This window comes from Phyllopteryx taeniolatus, chromosome 4 (genome assembly GCF_024500385.1).
Source record: "Phyllopteryx taeniolatus isolate TA_2022b chromosome 4, UOR_Ptae_1.2, whole genome shotgun sequence".
Classification (NCBI taxonomy): domain Eukaryota; kingdom Metazoa; phylum Chordata; class Actinopteri; order Syngnathiformes; family Syngnathidae; genus Phyllopteryx; species Phyllopteryx taeniolatus.
The window spans coordinates 20,928,026-20,943,979 of NC_084505.1; the positions used below are offsets into that span (position 1 = coordinate 20,928,026).

Below are 15,954 nucleotides of genomic sequence, written 5' to 3' on the forward strand. Positions count from 1 at the left end.
AGATCGTGATATGACTAAGCTGTCAGGATTCAGGTTGCAAGTTGGACCCAGATGCAGAGAGAACAGGGAGGTGAGTTTGAGGTTTATTGCAGCTTGGAAGTGAACAAAGGAACTCCGAGAATTAAATCCGGGATTGGCAGGGTTCCAACGAGGACCGGTCTGGCAGGGTAGTAGTCCGTGTTGTCGGTGGGCCACAAGAGGTGAGCACTGGTTTGCAGGGAGCAAGGGCAGATGGCAGACTGAGGACAAAGAACAAGAATTAGGTCGAGGTAACTCACTAGGTCTTGAGGAAGCAAAAAGATAGGCAAGGTGGCTAGGCTACAAACTCGACTTAGAGCGTTGATAGTCTGGCGACGAGTTGGAGTCCCACAGCGTCTTAAGAGCGCTCAGGTGTAGGATGACAAGGTACAGCTGCTAGACTCCAACACGTCAACCCTGCAAAGCACTCATGACACACACACACACAACCGGGCTGGACTCAGGTTGCTGAAACAGCAGCCCTGACAATATGTCTGCGGGCCTCACCGATCTATATCACCTCCGATGATCGTTGGAAGAGGGCCAGTCTGCCATATTGGCAAACACGCCAGCGAGCTTTGCACTTGCACGAAACTCAAGATACGCCGCCATTTGCAATCCAGTGCACATAGCTCAGTCGACAAAAATAGAGTCCTTTGTATTTGCATTCAAACTACATATTGGGTCATTTGTCATAGACAATAAAGCACTAACCTACGTACTTGGTCATTCATCATCAACATTAAAATTTTCGACGTTAAAGCCCTTAGGATGTGATCATTTGTCGTCAATATTAAGGCACGTAAAATATATGCATTGTATGCTCAAATATCTTAAGAAAATATCTTTGGAAGGTCACACATGAAAACAGACATTACATATAAAACACCTTTAAATAATGAGTACTTTATATAAAATAATTTTGTCATGTTTTTTTAATGAATTAATGATACCACAGAACAAGGTTGCTTCGGTTACTAACTTTAACGCAACCCTTGATATTTCTAAAACCAACAACCACGTGAACAAACTTTTTAAGTTCATACGAAACAAGCAATTAAATGTTGCGTCATAATATATTGGCCCTTCATTTAAAAGCGTAATTAAAAAAAGAGTGGGGAATATTGGAAGTTTGATTTCCTTCAGGAGTGTGGTAATCAATCTTGAGATGAACTTCCTTCTGTATGTCGGGATTGTAAGTATGAAGTATGATATGGTGATCAAAGTGAAAAAAAGAAGACTTTAAGGTTGTTTACACCTATACATTCATACGTAAAAGTATTTTGTTGTTGTTTTAATCCATGATTTGATGATGACACTCAGTAGATGACAAAAACAAAACCAAAAAAGTCATTTGTCTTTGTTAGATAGCAGACTTCTTCCTTCACGGAGAATGACAAATAGAAGGGCCATTGTGAATCACCCTCCATATTTCTGGGAAAGCTATGTTTTACAAACTGAATGCACTAAAGCTAAAGTCTTGTTCATACTTGGATTTCTGCCTCTAGCAGGCTTGCGGTGAGGGGCCCAGAGTCCAGTCTGATACCCCCCACCCCGGCGTCAGTTACGACCGGAGAGATAGTGAGCGATGACAGTGACTGGGAGAATGTGGGCGTCATGGCTGTCGGCGTGAGTCCCGTGTTCCTAGTCAAGGGGGAGTAGGCGTACCTGGGGTAGGAGGGCCGCCGCCTCAGGCTGGGTGCCCGAGAGGGTTTGCAGGGTGGCACGGTCTGCAACCCCGGCCGGGCCACGGATGTTATGAGTGGAGGCGGGTGCGGCGGGTCCTCGCGGCCCCCTTGGAGCTCCTGGTCCGGCAGCATCCCGATGTCCGTGAAGACCGACGCCAGGGTCTGGAAGCATGGCTCCCAGTCCAGCAGGTAGTCCCATGTGTAGCCCCCATCCAGACGCTCCAGAAAAGACAGAGAATCTGCAGATTTCCCGTCTAAATCCCTTTCTCTAATTCTTACAAGTAGACTCTTGCCTCCTCCTTCCTCTTTGAAGTGGTGCAGACTTTCCGCGCTGGCCATCTCCGACACCAAACACATACCGACTGATAAAAACTGTCCTAGCCCCACATCCACAGAGCGACAGGACGCGGCATCCCCATCCGGGTTTTCCAAGGTCCGGTTCTCGGCTTGTTCATGGCAGGGGTACTCGTTGATCCACTTGATTTCCTGATCCTCAGCCGTCTCGCCTTCCGCCGAGCCGCGGCCGCTCCAGGTGGGCGGCGTGTGGCAGTTGGACGCATCGCAGTTTTTCATTAAGATTCTAGGTTTCATACCCTGCAGAGAGATGGCACAATCTGGTTTGTGGCAGGCTTTCTGAGGGTATCCTCTTTACACTACTTATTTGGTCATCATCAACATTAAAACACTTACATGAAGTACTTGGCTATCATCAACATTAAAGCACTTACACAGTTTTTCATTAAGATGCCAGGTTTCATGCCCTGCAGAGAGAAGGCAGAGTCTGGTTGCTTCAGGTTGGTTTCCATCTTTTTGAGGGCGGCCTCTTTGACTTTGAATCTGAGCACCAGCCCAACAAAGACAATAAGGAAGAGCAGAACTATGGCAAATGAGATGCTCAGACTGAGCATGTGGCCGTTGAGAGGCAGCCTGATGTGCTCCTCGGCTGAGCTGGAGACATTGACAAAAACCTGACAGGAAGTTCTCCTGGACCCCTGTCGGGGACTCCTGGCGGACACGGACAGCTCTAGCACGCCCTCATTGCTCCGTCTGCGGAACATGGGTCGCGACGCATAGATGGCTCCGACGGTTTTGTTGATAGAGAAGAATGGCGGTGGGTCCAGGAGGGAGTACTCCACGATACCATCCACGCCTACGTCCTGGTCTAGTGCCATCACAAAGCCGACGGTGTCCCCGGGCTTGGCGTCTCCTGGAAGGAGGAAGTGGTACTGCTTCTTGGTGAAGATGGGGCTGAACTCATCCACTCCTTTGACAAAAATGTGCACTCGGACTGTCGCCGCCTTTGCACCTTTGTCCTGAGCTTCCACAACCAAGCAATATTTGCTCTCATGTTCATAGTCCAACGTCTGCCTGGTGCGAATGTCACCAGTGCGGGGGTCCACGGCCAAGGGGGACTCTTTCCTCTCTACCCCGTCAAAATCCGCGAAACAGGAGGACAAGACGGAGTAGGTAAGTTGTCCATAGACGCCCATGTCTTTGTCGACACCCCGGATGGAGCAGACATGGGTGAATGCCGGGAGGTTCTCCAGCACGGAGCAGTTAAACGTAGGGAACAGGAAGTAGGGACTGTTGTCGTTCTCGTCCAACACCATGATAAAAACCATGGTGAACGCCACTTTCCGATCACCCGGAGACTCGCTGCTATCAGACACTCGGATGGTGAGGGTGTATTCTGAGTCTTCCTCGTAGTCTAAGGAGGTGTTGACCACCAGAACTCCAGACTCAGGATCCAGCTTGAGGTGTCCTCCACTGTTCCCAGAGATGATGTCGTAGTGCAGCAGACCGTTGCCTCCCAGATCGGGATCACTCGCATTGACCTGAGCCAGGCTGGTGCCCACGTGGCTGTTTTCGCTAACTTGAACGTGATACTCTGTACTCGCAAAAAACGGCGCGTTGTCATTACAGTCCAATACAGTCACCGTGACAACAACTGAGCTGTTTAGACGTGGCATCCCTCGATCAGAAACACTCACTGTGAGCGCGTAGCTCTCTACGGTCTCGCGGTCCAGCGGGCCACATATTACCAGCTGGCCGACATTTTTCATCCGATTCTCCACCTGTGTTGATTTGACTTCTAAACAGAAACGCCTCTCCTCATTTCCTGCAACAAGGGCATAGTCCAGATGTGTGTTTTCGGAGCTCCAGTCTTGGTCGGACGCGAAGAGGGTCAGGAGCGTGGTAGCAAACGGTGCATCCTCTGAGACGGTGACGGTGTAGATGTCCTGGCTGAAGAGTGGCGTGTGGTCGTTGGTGTCCAGGATTAGCACGTCAACTGAGGTAACAGTAGAGAGGACAGGATCTCCTCCGTCTTGGGCCTCAATGAGAAGACGTATGGGGTTGCTGTCCGCGGTGGCCTTGATGGGTTTATTGGTGTAAATTGATCCTGAAAGACAAAATAAAGGGTTAGCACTACAAGCTAGGTGGAATGGCAACTGGCTTGGCAATCATATTATAGCGTTTATTGTTGTTTTCACGTGAAACCTTGAAAAAAACAATACAAGAAAAAACCTTGGATTTAACTATAGACAAAACAGTGACCAGGCAATTGTCACAATTGGCATAGGAGTTCATTGCCACAACTCGTAAGTGATATACGGGTTGATCGTCACAAGTGGCAAAGGAGCCACTGAGGCTGAGCTACCCTTGAGCAAGGCACCGCATGCCCCTTTCTGGCTCGCTTTTCCACTTCAAAATAGTACCACGGGAAACGGCAAAAACACTTTTTTCCCCCCAGGTCTGTGTGGGTTTTGACAATGTGTTTATGTGCAACTTTTTAAAGTACAAAGATAAATGCTTGTCATGAAGTCAACATACCCGAAGTACCAATTATTGTACCGTCCCGACTGGCATAGGGCTTCTGGATAAACTTCAGCAAGGTTTCTAATGCCATTCCTTATTGTCATTCCAGAATGGGACAGTGGGAACACTGCACTGAACACGAGGGTTTCCTGTATTTACGACTCGGCAGTAATGAGGCAAACGTTATCTGAGGGCAGCGAGATAACGGAGCGCTGCAGCCAAGTGGAGACTGCGATACAGTCACAGCAAAATGCTAAGCTAACCTTCGCCGTATACAAATCTGCCCAACCAGCAGTGTTTTTCTTTTCCTCCATGTCTCACAAATAGCACATGTCGTCGTACCCTGCAGTGGAAAAGGCGCACGCCCAAATGTGAAAAATGATCACTTTCTCCAAAAATGTCTCTATTCATATAAAGTGTTCGGACCGCTAATATGGTCCTATAACACATGAACCGTTAACATATCCTTTCTCTTGTTAGCATTACTCGTGCGATTCCTTTATTTTAACCAAAACCATGTGTAGATCATTACAACACACTGGAGTGGCAGTAACGTATTACCCCGCCAAGCGATTTATTATCCGGCTTCAGTGCCCTGCTCCGCCGAATTTTCCACATGTTGACTTGATTAATTTTCAAGTGAATGGAAGTCCTGTATCGGATGACGGTATCAGTTACACTTTTTGCACTCCTCGACAAGAAGCCAGGCAAATGCATTGTGCTCATAGTTAATGTTCAGGTTCTTAAAGCCATGAATGACTTTATTTTGATGTTTTTAAAGTGTTGCTTATAGGTAAGCTACATGAACATGAATGAAAAATAAACAAACCAAACTACCAAAAGCTACTTGGTGGTGATTCTTTACCAAGGGACATGCATTCCAGAATTTTCAGTTGATTTTGCAGGTCCGTGTGTTTTGACAATTTTCCAACAACACAAAAGAACCCTGGATCCGCCCATGTACCAAAGAATTAGCATTCACTGTCCTAACTGGCACAGGGGTTCATTGCCGGAGTTGGGATTGGGGTTCATTGTCGTAAGTGACATGGGTTTTTATTGTTGTAAATTTGATTTAAATTTTCATTACTGCAACTGGCACAGCGGTTTGTTGTTGTAACTTTGCTTTGTCACAACTGGCATAGCGGTTCTGAATTTCCCCTTAACCATGGCTCGTTAAGGTTCTTACCAGAGTGCGCTTGGACGTAGAAGCCTTGTAAAAGAGATGAGAGCAGCCTGTAGGTGATCTTGCCATTGAGTCCAGAGTCTTTGTCGGTGGCAGACACATTCATGACAAATGTGTCCGCCTGAGCCAGTTCGGACAACTCCACCTTGAACAAAGAAGGAATAAGCAGACATATGACACACACTTACCGACACTGTACCCCAGATAATTGCTGAAGGGTGCCTCATCGCCACACCCCAAATGATGCCACATTTCCTTAAATTGAGGCCGACGCTATTATAGACGCCATGCCTCAAGAGTCATCCTTGGTCCAGTCGAATCATTCATTAGATTGATTAAATAAACAGCATATCTCAAATGTATGCCACAGCTCCTTAAATCTGCTCATACAGACCTCATGGTACAAATAAATACTCAATAGTGCATTTTCCACCTAAATGATGAAACACCTAAAATCATGTCTTAATTATTTTGTGGCCTTCACTCTTACTGTACATGTCGCATGGTCCATTTGAATACATTAACAGCATACCTCAAATCATGCCATGGTACCTGATATTGTGGCCTCCGGCGCACCTATTGATGCAGTGTGATCAAAAAATCGAATTCAATGTTGTCTATTATAATAAACGCAGATATGTGCCATATTTCCTTAAGTAGTGGATTCCAAGTCCCTGGAAATTCCCAAGCTGTGCGTAGTAAACTGTAATATATAAACGGTGCAGCTCAAAACATGCCGCCATGTCTCCTTGAAGAATGGCCTTCACTTCACTCTTACAGACACTGTGCCCCACATAAACACTGACGTCCATCATCAATTTCAATAAATAAAGGTCACACCTTGACTTTTTCACACAAACCTGGTATGAGACCTGGTTGAAGACGGGGCTGTGGTCATTGACATCCAACACCTGGACTTTCAAATCTCCAGAGGTCTGGTGGAGGGAGTCCGATGCCCAGATGGTCAGCGTGAGCTCGGCCTCTTCCTCAAAATCCAAAGCTCGGGTCAGTGTGACCGCACCTGTGTAACGGTCCACAGCGAAGGCACCTTCGACGGCGGCATTGCCCGCAAAGCTGTAGGTGATGGCCTGGCTGAGGTCCACGTCATTTGCCGTCAACTGCGTCACAACGTACCCCGCAGGTAGATCTATAGGATACAGTAGGCTGCATGACGATATTCAGTTTTGAAGGTCCTGTCAGTGGGTGGTGGTCTTACTCTCGGATATGAGCACAGACTCCATGGGGGGGATGGCGGGACTGTTGTCATTGACATCCACCACTTGGAGCCAGATGATGGCCGTACTGCTGAGTGGAGGGTTCCCCTTGTCTGACGCCTGCACCACCAGCCTGGAATGTGACCATAAATCATACCATTCATCCATTCATCTCGCCGTGCTGACTTTTGCCAAAAGAAATGAAGAATTCCTTGGAATGAAAGATAATCAATGGCATATAAAGCTAGTCCAACGTTATGCGATAACATCCATAGTTATTCAATGTACATTTTTCAATAGGGATATGGATTATTGGAGCCTATCCGAGCTGACTTTTGTTGAGAGAAGCAGCGTACATCCTGTACTGGTAGTGAATCCCTTGCATATAAATCTTATCCAATGCAAAATGGTACCCCCCCCCCCCCATTCCCAAGGATGGTGGCTAACTGGAGCCGATCCCAGCTGACTTTGGACGAGAGAAGCAGGGTACACCCTGATTAATCGCCAACCATATGCAATATGATACCATCCCTTTTTTATTTTCTATATATCGCTCGTTCTTATTAGGGTCCTGGGGAAATGGAGGCTACCCAAGCTGACTTTGTCGATAGAAGCAAATGAAAACACTGGACTGGTCACCAGTAAATTGCATATAAAGCTACACCAATGCAATACATCACCACGCATTTTCTCATCTGCTTGTCCTCATTAAAGTGGCAGCTAACCGTATCCTATCCGATATGACTTTTGGTGAGAGAAGCGTGGCACACTCACTGGTCGCTAGCCAATTGCAGGTCATATGTAGACTAACAATCTTTCACATTCACTTTCACACCTATGATTCTATTTAAAGTCTTAACACATGATTCACACCCTGGTCTTGGACCAATCATGAGATTTTCTGAGTTGTGTTATCGCACTTGTAAGAAGATGTGATCTCGCGATCCAACATCGCGTTGGTGGCGAGGATCCCGCGAACTGAGTCCAGGATGAAAGCGCCGTTATGGTTCCCGGAGATGATGGAAAACTCGATTTGCCCGTTTGTCCCGCTGTCGGCATCGTAGGCGAAAACCTGCAGGGAATATGACAAGATTGGACGTACACTAGCTTGTATGTCAAACACTGTCAGAATGTGGAAGGTGCTCTAAAAAAGTTCGGGACAGATTGATCTAAGACCTTGAGGGAAGTTAAACCATTCAACCGTGTCCTGTACCACTTATCCTCCTCAGCGTCACGGGGAGCTGGAGCCTGTCCTAGGGTCCCCAGTCAGTCGCAGAGCACATCTAGAGTCCGACAACCATTCACTCTCACATTCACACCATAACTGAGTGGGAAGTGAACCCACGTGGCCTGCACCAAAGTCGGGCGAATGTACAACTAGAGGGACGTTAAACCCTTCGGGATTTTGTTCAAATGCTGTCAGGCATAAAGGTACAATTCTGGAGGTGAACGTCATCAAAGTATGAGTAAATTTGACCAAAATAGCTGATTTCAAACCATAATGGCCGACTGAATATTCAATTTCGGGCATATGTCCTTGAGAATTTTTTCTGCGTCCTGTTATGATTGACATGTCAACCCAATTGTATGTCTATTATTGAAATTGCTGTCAGGTGCTTATTTTTTTCCAGCTTTCAAGGGGAGGAGTTTCGTTTAAGCTCCCAGAAATACTTTCAAAAATTGGGGAGTTTTGGAGCATGTTGAAGCACCCGAAAAAGGGTCAAATAAAAACAAATGTCCTTGGTTTGATAACCGGAAAATGGCGGGTAATAGGGTGAGACCAGTTGCCAACCCCGGTCTACAGTCCAATTTAAGTGTTGAAGGAACCTTTTAGGGGGGTGCATCTGCAGATTGCATGGGCCGACTATGTAAATCCAGTTCTTGTTCTCACCAGGTCATAAAAACAATACCATCATCTGTCCATTTTACTGTGCCATACCAACCTGCTTGATGTAGGTGTTGCTCACTTGACCCTCCCACACGGCGGTCCGGTAGGCATCACGTTCAAAGACGGGGGCATTATCGTTGTCGTCCCGCAGGGTGACATCCACCCTGCAGTGGGCCGTCTGCCGCCCATTCTCCGCCAGGACCGTCAGCTCCACTCGGGGGCTCGTTTCAAAGTCCAATGCGTTGTCCTTCTGTACTCGAATCTCACCTGACACAATGACGACCCAGTTCAGTGAAAATACTGTTTCAGGGAAGTAGCAAAAGTCGAGTCTTCTCCAGGGTGGGCGCTATCTATCCAGAATAGAAGAGAACTTTTTTGTCACAGGAACAATGAAAATCTGTGAGTCATCTCACAATCTGCAGTGCTGAGGTAAATATATATATATATATATATATATATATATAAGCACACAATTCTCATAACAGTACCAATTACAGAAAATACAGTTATTCACATGAGGGAGAATGTCCTTAATATGATGCGGTTGTCGTGTCATTATTTACATTTCTCCCAAATTCCACATTGCTATGTGAAACTGTCTTTTTGGGGATTCATTCTTTTATCAATTCTGGAGCCAAAGCAACCACTTTGAACCAAAATGGCAGACTTGCAGTACATTTTCAAGTATGGCTTCTTGAGACTTTCTTCTTGGTCTCCTCATGCTTGACATATCTACTAAATTCCATGCTGCTAATTGAAAGGGGCTTTTTGGGACTGAATTCATTTTGATATTCTGGAGGGCGCTACGAAGCCAAAATGACTGCTTGAAAGCAAAATGGTTTCACGTGTGGCTTCTTATTAGTTTTTGTTGTTGGTCTACTCACAATAGACACGTCAACCAAATTGCTGTGTTTGAGCATCTTTCGGTGAGCTCAACTGTGTGAAGTTAATGTGGCCTACCTGTTCTTGTGGGTTTTATACTGATGGTAGAACTTAAATGTCATAGTTGTTGTGTCTCTTACCTTTGAATTGCAAACCTTGCTGGTTGCCATTCTATATTTCCCAATTTGATCAAAGACAATCTTTAAACCCAAACGTACGTCATCATGTTCGGAGCTCTCTGTACGATATTTCTTTCGTGAGGTGACCTCTGCGCACCGTATAATATCATACTGGTGGGATGCCTGGTTTGTGCACCACACCCAAAAATAACGTTCAAATGTTCCAAAAAAAAAACACTATCTTGAAAATGCTCTTTTTCAAATGTAAACAGGCAAGGATTGTCAAGTCATGAAGTTTAGCCAAGTCCAAAGTCATGAATACCACTCCAAGTCAATTCGAGGCTTTCATAAGTTTTAGTCGAGTCAAGTCCCCAGCCCTAAAATTGCCGACTAAGTCTCACTCCAGTCAAATCGTGTGACACGAGTCCCCCACCTGTGGGTGGGAGAAGCAGCCCAATAAACAAAAAGAACATGAGTATCTCCTTATTCTCTAATATCAAGAAGATGTTATGGCAGGCTGGAACACGATCCCCAATTGCGGGGGCTGGAAAGAATTTCGAGGTAAAGTGGATGATTTGATCTTGGCAAAGAAAGAGAGCACAGATATTTTTGTGGCAAAGATTGCTTTGTGGACGGCGTTGTGGAAAATAAAATGGCTGATTAGAAGAGAATTTGAAATGAGCATATTGGCAGTAGCATGAGGAAGGCTACAGTTGCTACTACTGCTGTGTGTTGTTACCTGTGTGGGAATCAATGGAAAAAATGTCCCTGGAGAATATGGCATATGAGATCCTTTCAGATTGGCCATCTAATTGTTGGCGGGCATCAACCGTCGCAATCCACGTTCCTGGAAAACACAATTCATGATGTAAGCGCGCAAAGAAGCCCTTGTACCTCTAAAGTTGGTAGGCGTAGACCGTCATCAGACAAACCAAAATGGCAGACTTCCTATGTGGTTTTGGATATGGCTTAGTGAGAATTTGTGGGTGGGATTACTCATGATATACTGTACATGACTCCCAAATGTTGTGTTGGCGAATGAAACCGGGTTCGGGGGCTGAATTGTTTTTATATTCTGGATGGCGCTACCGAGTCAAAATGGCTGCTTCAAAGCAAAATGGTAGACTTCATTTCTTTTCAGGCATGGCTTCTGTTTGTTACTTTTTGGTGGGTCTACTCATGATATACATACTTATCAAATTTCATGTGGTCAATTGAAACTGGCTTTAGTAATTCTGAAGGCCGCTAGCAAGCCAGAATTCCTGCTTCAAACCAAAATGGCAGACTTTCTGCATGGCTTCTTGAGACATTTTTCTGGCTCTACTCATGGTCGACATGTCCGCCATATTTAATGTTGCTAAGTGGAGCTGGCTTCGAGATGAAATTGTTTGTAAAATTCTGGAGAGCGCTACTGAGCCAAAATGGTGGGCTTCCAGTGCATTTTCAAGCATGGCTTTTTGAGACTTTTTTGTGGGTCGACTCATGACAGACATACATGATACATGCATTGACAGATGAAAAATGAGTTAAGAAAACATTACAATTCTAAAACTAAAAACATTCCCGGGATCCGCACTAAAATGTGTTCACCCAAAAGCGAAAACTGAAACCCGGAAAATAAAGGTGCCACTTACCCGCCTTGCTGTTTTCCACGATGGTAGAGTTGTAGACCTTGTTTGTGAAATGCAAGTCTTCGATTTCGCCTTTGAGGTGGACAAACACCAGGCAGCTGGAAGTCTGCGCAGGATTTCCCTGATCCGATACTGCCACCCACAACTTCCTGCCGGAGAACCCCGATCTCACCCGCCGCCTCATTGAGATTTCCCCCGTCTCTTCGTTGATGTCAAAGAGGTTCTCGTCGTTTTCAGGCAGGAAAAAACGTATAGTCCCGTTGGGGCCCCGGTCGGCGTCTCTCGCCTTCACCGTGGCGACCACTCGGTTCGGAAGCGTCTCGGTGGAGACTATTGCATTGACGGGACTGTTCTCGCAGACGGGAGCATTGTCGTTGACGTCATCTACCAGGACAATCACGGATGCTACTGAGCTCAATGGGCCTTCATTTCCGCAGTCTGTCGCCAGCACCTTGAGGGAGAACTGGGCCCTGGTTTCCCGGTCCAGGTTCCTGGTTGTTAGGATTGCACCGGTGGAGGGATCGACAGAAAAGGCACCCCGGCTGCCGTCGTCCATCAGCGAGTACATAACGTCCCCGTTGGTCCCGTGATCGGGGTCCAGGGCGGTGACGCTAAGGACCACTGCCCCGGCTGGTAGATCCTCACTGATGGAGGCATGGTAGCTGTCTCGGGTGAAGGCTGGGGCGTTGTCGTTCTGGTCCAGGAGAAGCAGTTGTAGCTGGGTGGTGGAGCTGAGCTGGGCGGGGCCACCGTCATGGGCTTGGATGGTCAGTATGTAGATCTGATGGTCCTCGCGGTTCAGAATCTGAAGGGTCTTGATGGCCCCTGAGTAGCGGTCGATAGCGAAAACACCGTGGTCCTCGCCTGAAGACAATCACAGAGGTTACAAACAGTGTGTGTAAAAAAGACTCTTGTGGAAAAAAAAAGGATTTTTTTTTTAGCAGCTATGACTTTTTTTTACACGCAGGGTGGGAAAAGTGAGTATCAGGTATTCCAATTTCAAAACCCCGTTTTGGCAGCTTTCTGGTGTGATGTGTAAAAACTAGCAGAAAATTGTTTTTGACAGTACAGAGCAGGAGATGCGAGGTGGTAAACTTCAAACTCGTCCCGGCGACTTTGACACAGCGGAACTGAATCTGTCTTGTATGCCGAATAAAATAGTTGTCGACGGTGACATTTGCTTTGGAAGCCGGTCAACGTCCTTACCGAGGATGGAGTAGCGAACGGTGCCGTTCTCGCCAACGTCTGGGTCGGAAGCCTGGGCGGTGTGCAGGACACCGGGTGGCAGGTTTTCCAGAAGACTGATCTGGATGGACGACTGTGAGAAGCCTGGCGGGTTGTCGTTATCGTCCAGCACCGAACACAACACCGTGGTGATGCTCGAAAGGGGCCGCGGGCCGCTGTCACGGGCCTGGACTGAGGACAGGAATCGGCATGAAGTCCATGCAAACTGAAGCTCCTTTATTTTTTGACACTTTCTGTCTTTGCTTTGGTAAAATATCCAGCATGATTCTGGTGGGCTTTAACGTCTTTTGGCTTTTTGTGTTATTGCATGTCATTATCAGGTCTACGGTGGACAAAAGTATCGGGACACACTCCCACCGATATTTGGCTGCGGGAAATGGCCCGACATGATTCTGGCGGCTTTTCAGTACATTTGGTCGTTGACATTATTTCATTGCGTTATCAGGTCATGTGAACAAATGTATTGGGACATACTCCCAATTGTGAGCTTCACATACTAATGTGTGATGGGAGCAGTGGGGATGGTTTGTCCTACCTCGCAGAGTAAACTGCGGCTGCTGCTCTCGGTCCAGGAAAGCCGATGTGGTGATCAGGCCGGTGTAAGGGTTGATGCTGAAGAGCTCAAAGCCAGGACCCGGTAACAGACAGTACCACACCACAGCGTTCTCCTCTGGGGAATGCAATCACCGAGTGTGAAACATCCTTCACGAACAGCAAAATGTCACGTGCTAGCTAACGTACGGACTACACAAATTTTCACTTTTGTTCAAGAAATGTATCTGTATTTGTATAATCCACAACGCTAACTCTCTGCAGAATGGTAGCGTCCTTTTAGCCTCATCTGAACATGTTAGGTTTCTCTTCTTTTAGTCACATTTCTTTGATAAAAAAAAGAAACTTTTTGACAAACCAAGTTGTATTTTTGAGAAGAAGTCATATTTTTCAACAATTAATTCATAATTGATAAATAAATAATGTAAATGAGCTAGAAATTAAAAAAAATATATATTACTAGACATTTTGAGTCTTCTGTATGCCCAGCATATATAGTACTGTATTGACTGTATTGATTTTTTGGTTTTTTGCTTGATGAATCTAATTACTTGTGCAATAAAATACATTTTTTAATTAAAAAGTCACTTTTTGGAAAATAATGTTTTTGACAAAAGAAATATTTTTTTTTTCAGTAAAAATGTCTTATTTTTCCAGTTATTTCTTTTGACAAAAAAGTCTAAATTGTATTTTTACCACTGATTTAAAAAAAAAAAAAAAAGCTTTTTCAATAATAAAATATTTCTTACTATATATAAAAAAGACTTTTCTGGAAAAAAAAGAAAAAAGACTCTTTTAATCCTAACATCCTGGTCAATAATCGCAGATGACGACCACAGACGTTTATTGGCACAGATGGCTCGGATTATCGACATCATCGCCAGAGGAGACCTTTGAACCCCCCCCACACACACACACCCCTCACCCCTGAGTAGGAGCCCCCTGCATGCTGTTTTTGGACTCTACTCACCCCCAAGAATGTTTGTGCGAACCCCCTGGTGACACCCCCCTGCACCCCCTACACACGCACACACACAGGCACCCCCACTCCTGTCTAAGTAGAAACAGCTCTTAAACAGAGCTGCACTGTCGGTGGCAACAGGTAAAAAAAATGGGATTGGGAAGGCCCCCCGTGTTAAAATAAACACCTGTGATTAGGGGTTAGACGTGGGAGATTATTTCTAGTCATTCTGTTTATTTCTCCTGTGCAATGTGTCGGTTTTTCATGAATAGCTGGCAAGGAACGATTGCGTTACTGTAAATGTATTGACACGTCGCTACAATGAATGCATCACTGAGCGTACCATGGACCCTTTTTTTTAGTCTGTGGATTATTTATACATGTTCAACTATACTGTACAACTGAGTTCAACTGTGTAAGGTGGTGGTAGTTTTCATGAATATAATAATTATGCGGCGGCACGGTGGTCGCCTGGTTAGAGCGTCAGCCTCACAGTTCTGAGGACCCGGGTTCAATCCCCGGCCCCCCCCCCCCCTGTGTGGAGTTTGCGTGTTCTCCACGTGCCTGCGTGGATTTTCTCCGGGCACTCCGGTTTCCTCCCACATCCCAAATACAACGCATGAATTGGAGACTCTAAAATTGCCCGTAGGCGCGAATGTGAGAGCGACTGGTTGTTTGTTTGTATGTGCCCTGTGATTGGCTGGCAGCCAGTTGAGGGTGTACCCGGCCTCCTGCCCGATGATAGCTGGGATAGGCTCCGGCACGCCCGCGACCCGCGTGAGGAGAAGCGGCTCGGAAAATGGATGGATGGATAATCATTATTCATGACGTGCCCAGGCGTGTCATGGACTTTTTTGACTATGTGAAAGTTTTTTGTACTTTCTGGATTATTTCGAGTCATTGTATTTATTGCACGGCGGTGGTGGTTTTCATGAATAACCGGCGAGAGGTGAGAGCATGGTAATCATAGTAACATGTACAAGCACATGTGCCCATGCATGTCATGCACTTTTTCTTTGACTCTGGATTACTTCTCGTCATTTTGTTTATTTGTGTTGTGCACAGTGGTGGATTTCATGAATAACTGGCAAGAGGAGAGAACATATGAATTAATGGACAAGTACAGTACGTCGCATGTACTGTATGTGTCCATGCAAGCTCTTTGTCGATTAGTTCTAGTTCATTTTGTTTCTTTCTACTGTGCAAGGTTGACTATATGATGATTAACTATGAAAGTATGGGCCTGTGTGTGACATGGACCTTTTTGACTCTGGATTATTTCTAGTCACTTTGTTTATTTCAATTGTGCAAGGTGCAAGTTATCATGAATAAGATCGTGTTCCAGTGATTGTCAGTGGAAATGCGTCTTAAAAGTACCTGAATCCTCATCGGCGGCGGACACTTGGACCACCAACTCTCCGGGCTCCCTGTTCTCTGCTACCCTGGCAGTGTAGACGTCCTGACTGAAGACAGGTGGACGGTCGTTGACATCGACCACCTCTACCGTCAGCGTCTGACTGGATGACAGCGGAGGCAGGCCGGCGTCTACCGCGCCCACGCTCAGCCGGTGGAAACGTGCTGTCTCGAAGTCCAGCGGCGCTGAGAGCCACAAGAGGCCTGCACAGTGCATGTATTGATGTCAGCTTTGAGTTGAGTGCTTTCCAAAGGTACGCTATCCTAGTAGAATGGGTTTTCAATTCAATTCAGTTCATTCATTCATTCATTCATTCATCTTCCTTTCCGCTTCTCCTCACCA

At 46.1% G+C, this 15,954-nt stretch overlaps 1 protein-coding gene across 7 annotated transcripts in view; it reads right to left on the reverse strand.

Annotated features, from left to right (window-relative positions):
* Positions 1-18: 18 nt before the first annotated feature.
* The window catches only part of dchs2 (dachsous cadherin-related 2), a 33,047-nt gene continuing 17,111 nt past the window's right edge, over positions 19-15,954 (reverse strand). For 3 of the 7 annotated variants that reach the window (XM_061770494.1, XM_061770500.1, XM_061770495.1), the window contains 12 exons: positions 15,576-15,815; positions 13,221-13,355; positions 12,647-12,856; positions 11,444-12,304; positions 10,549-10,656; positions 8,864-9,075; positions 7,841-7,992; positions 6,923-7,053; positions 6,567-6,853; positions 5,710-5,851; positions 2,435-4,107; positions 936-2,300 (listed from right to left, as the gene is read on the reverse strand). In XM_061770494.1, coding sequence (XP_061626478.1) covers positions 1,503-2,300; positions 2,435-4,107; positions 5,710-5,851; positions 6,567-6,853; positions 6,923-7,053; positions 7,841-7,992; positions 8,864-9,075; positions 10,549-10,656; positions 11,444-12,304; positions 12,647-12,856; positions 13,221-13,355; positions 15,576-15,815 — 4,949 coding nt within the window. In that variant the 3' untranslated portion in view covers positions 936-1,502. The other 4 variants (XR_009788128.1, XM_061770496.1, XM_061770498.1 and 1 more) reach the window with 4 other exon arrangements.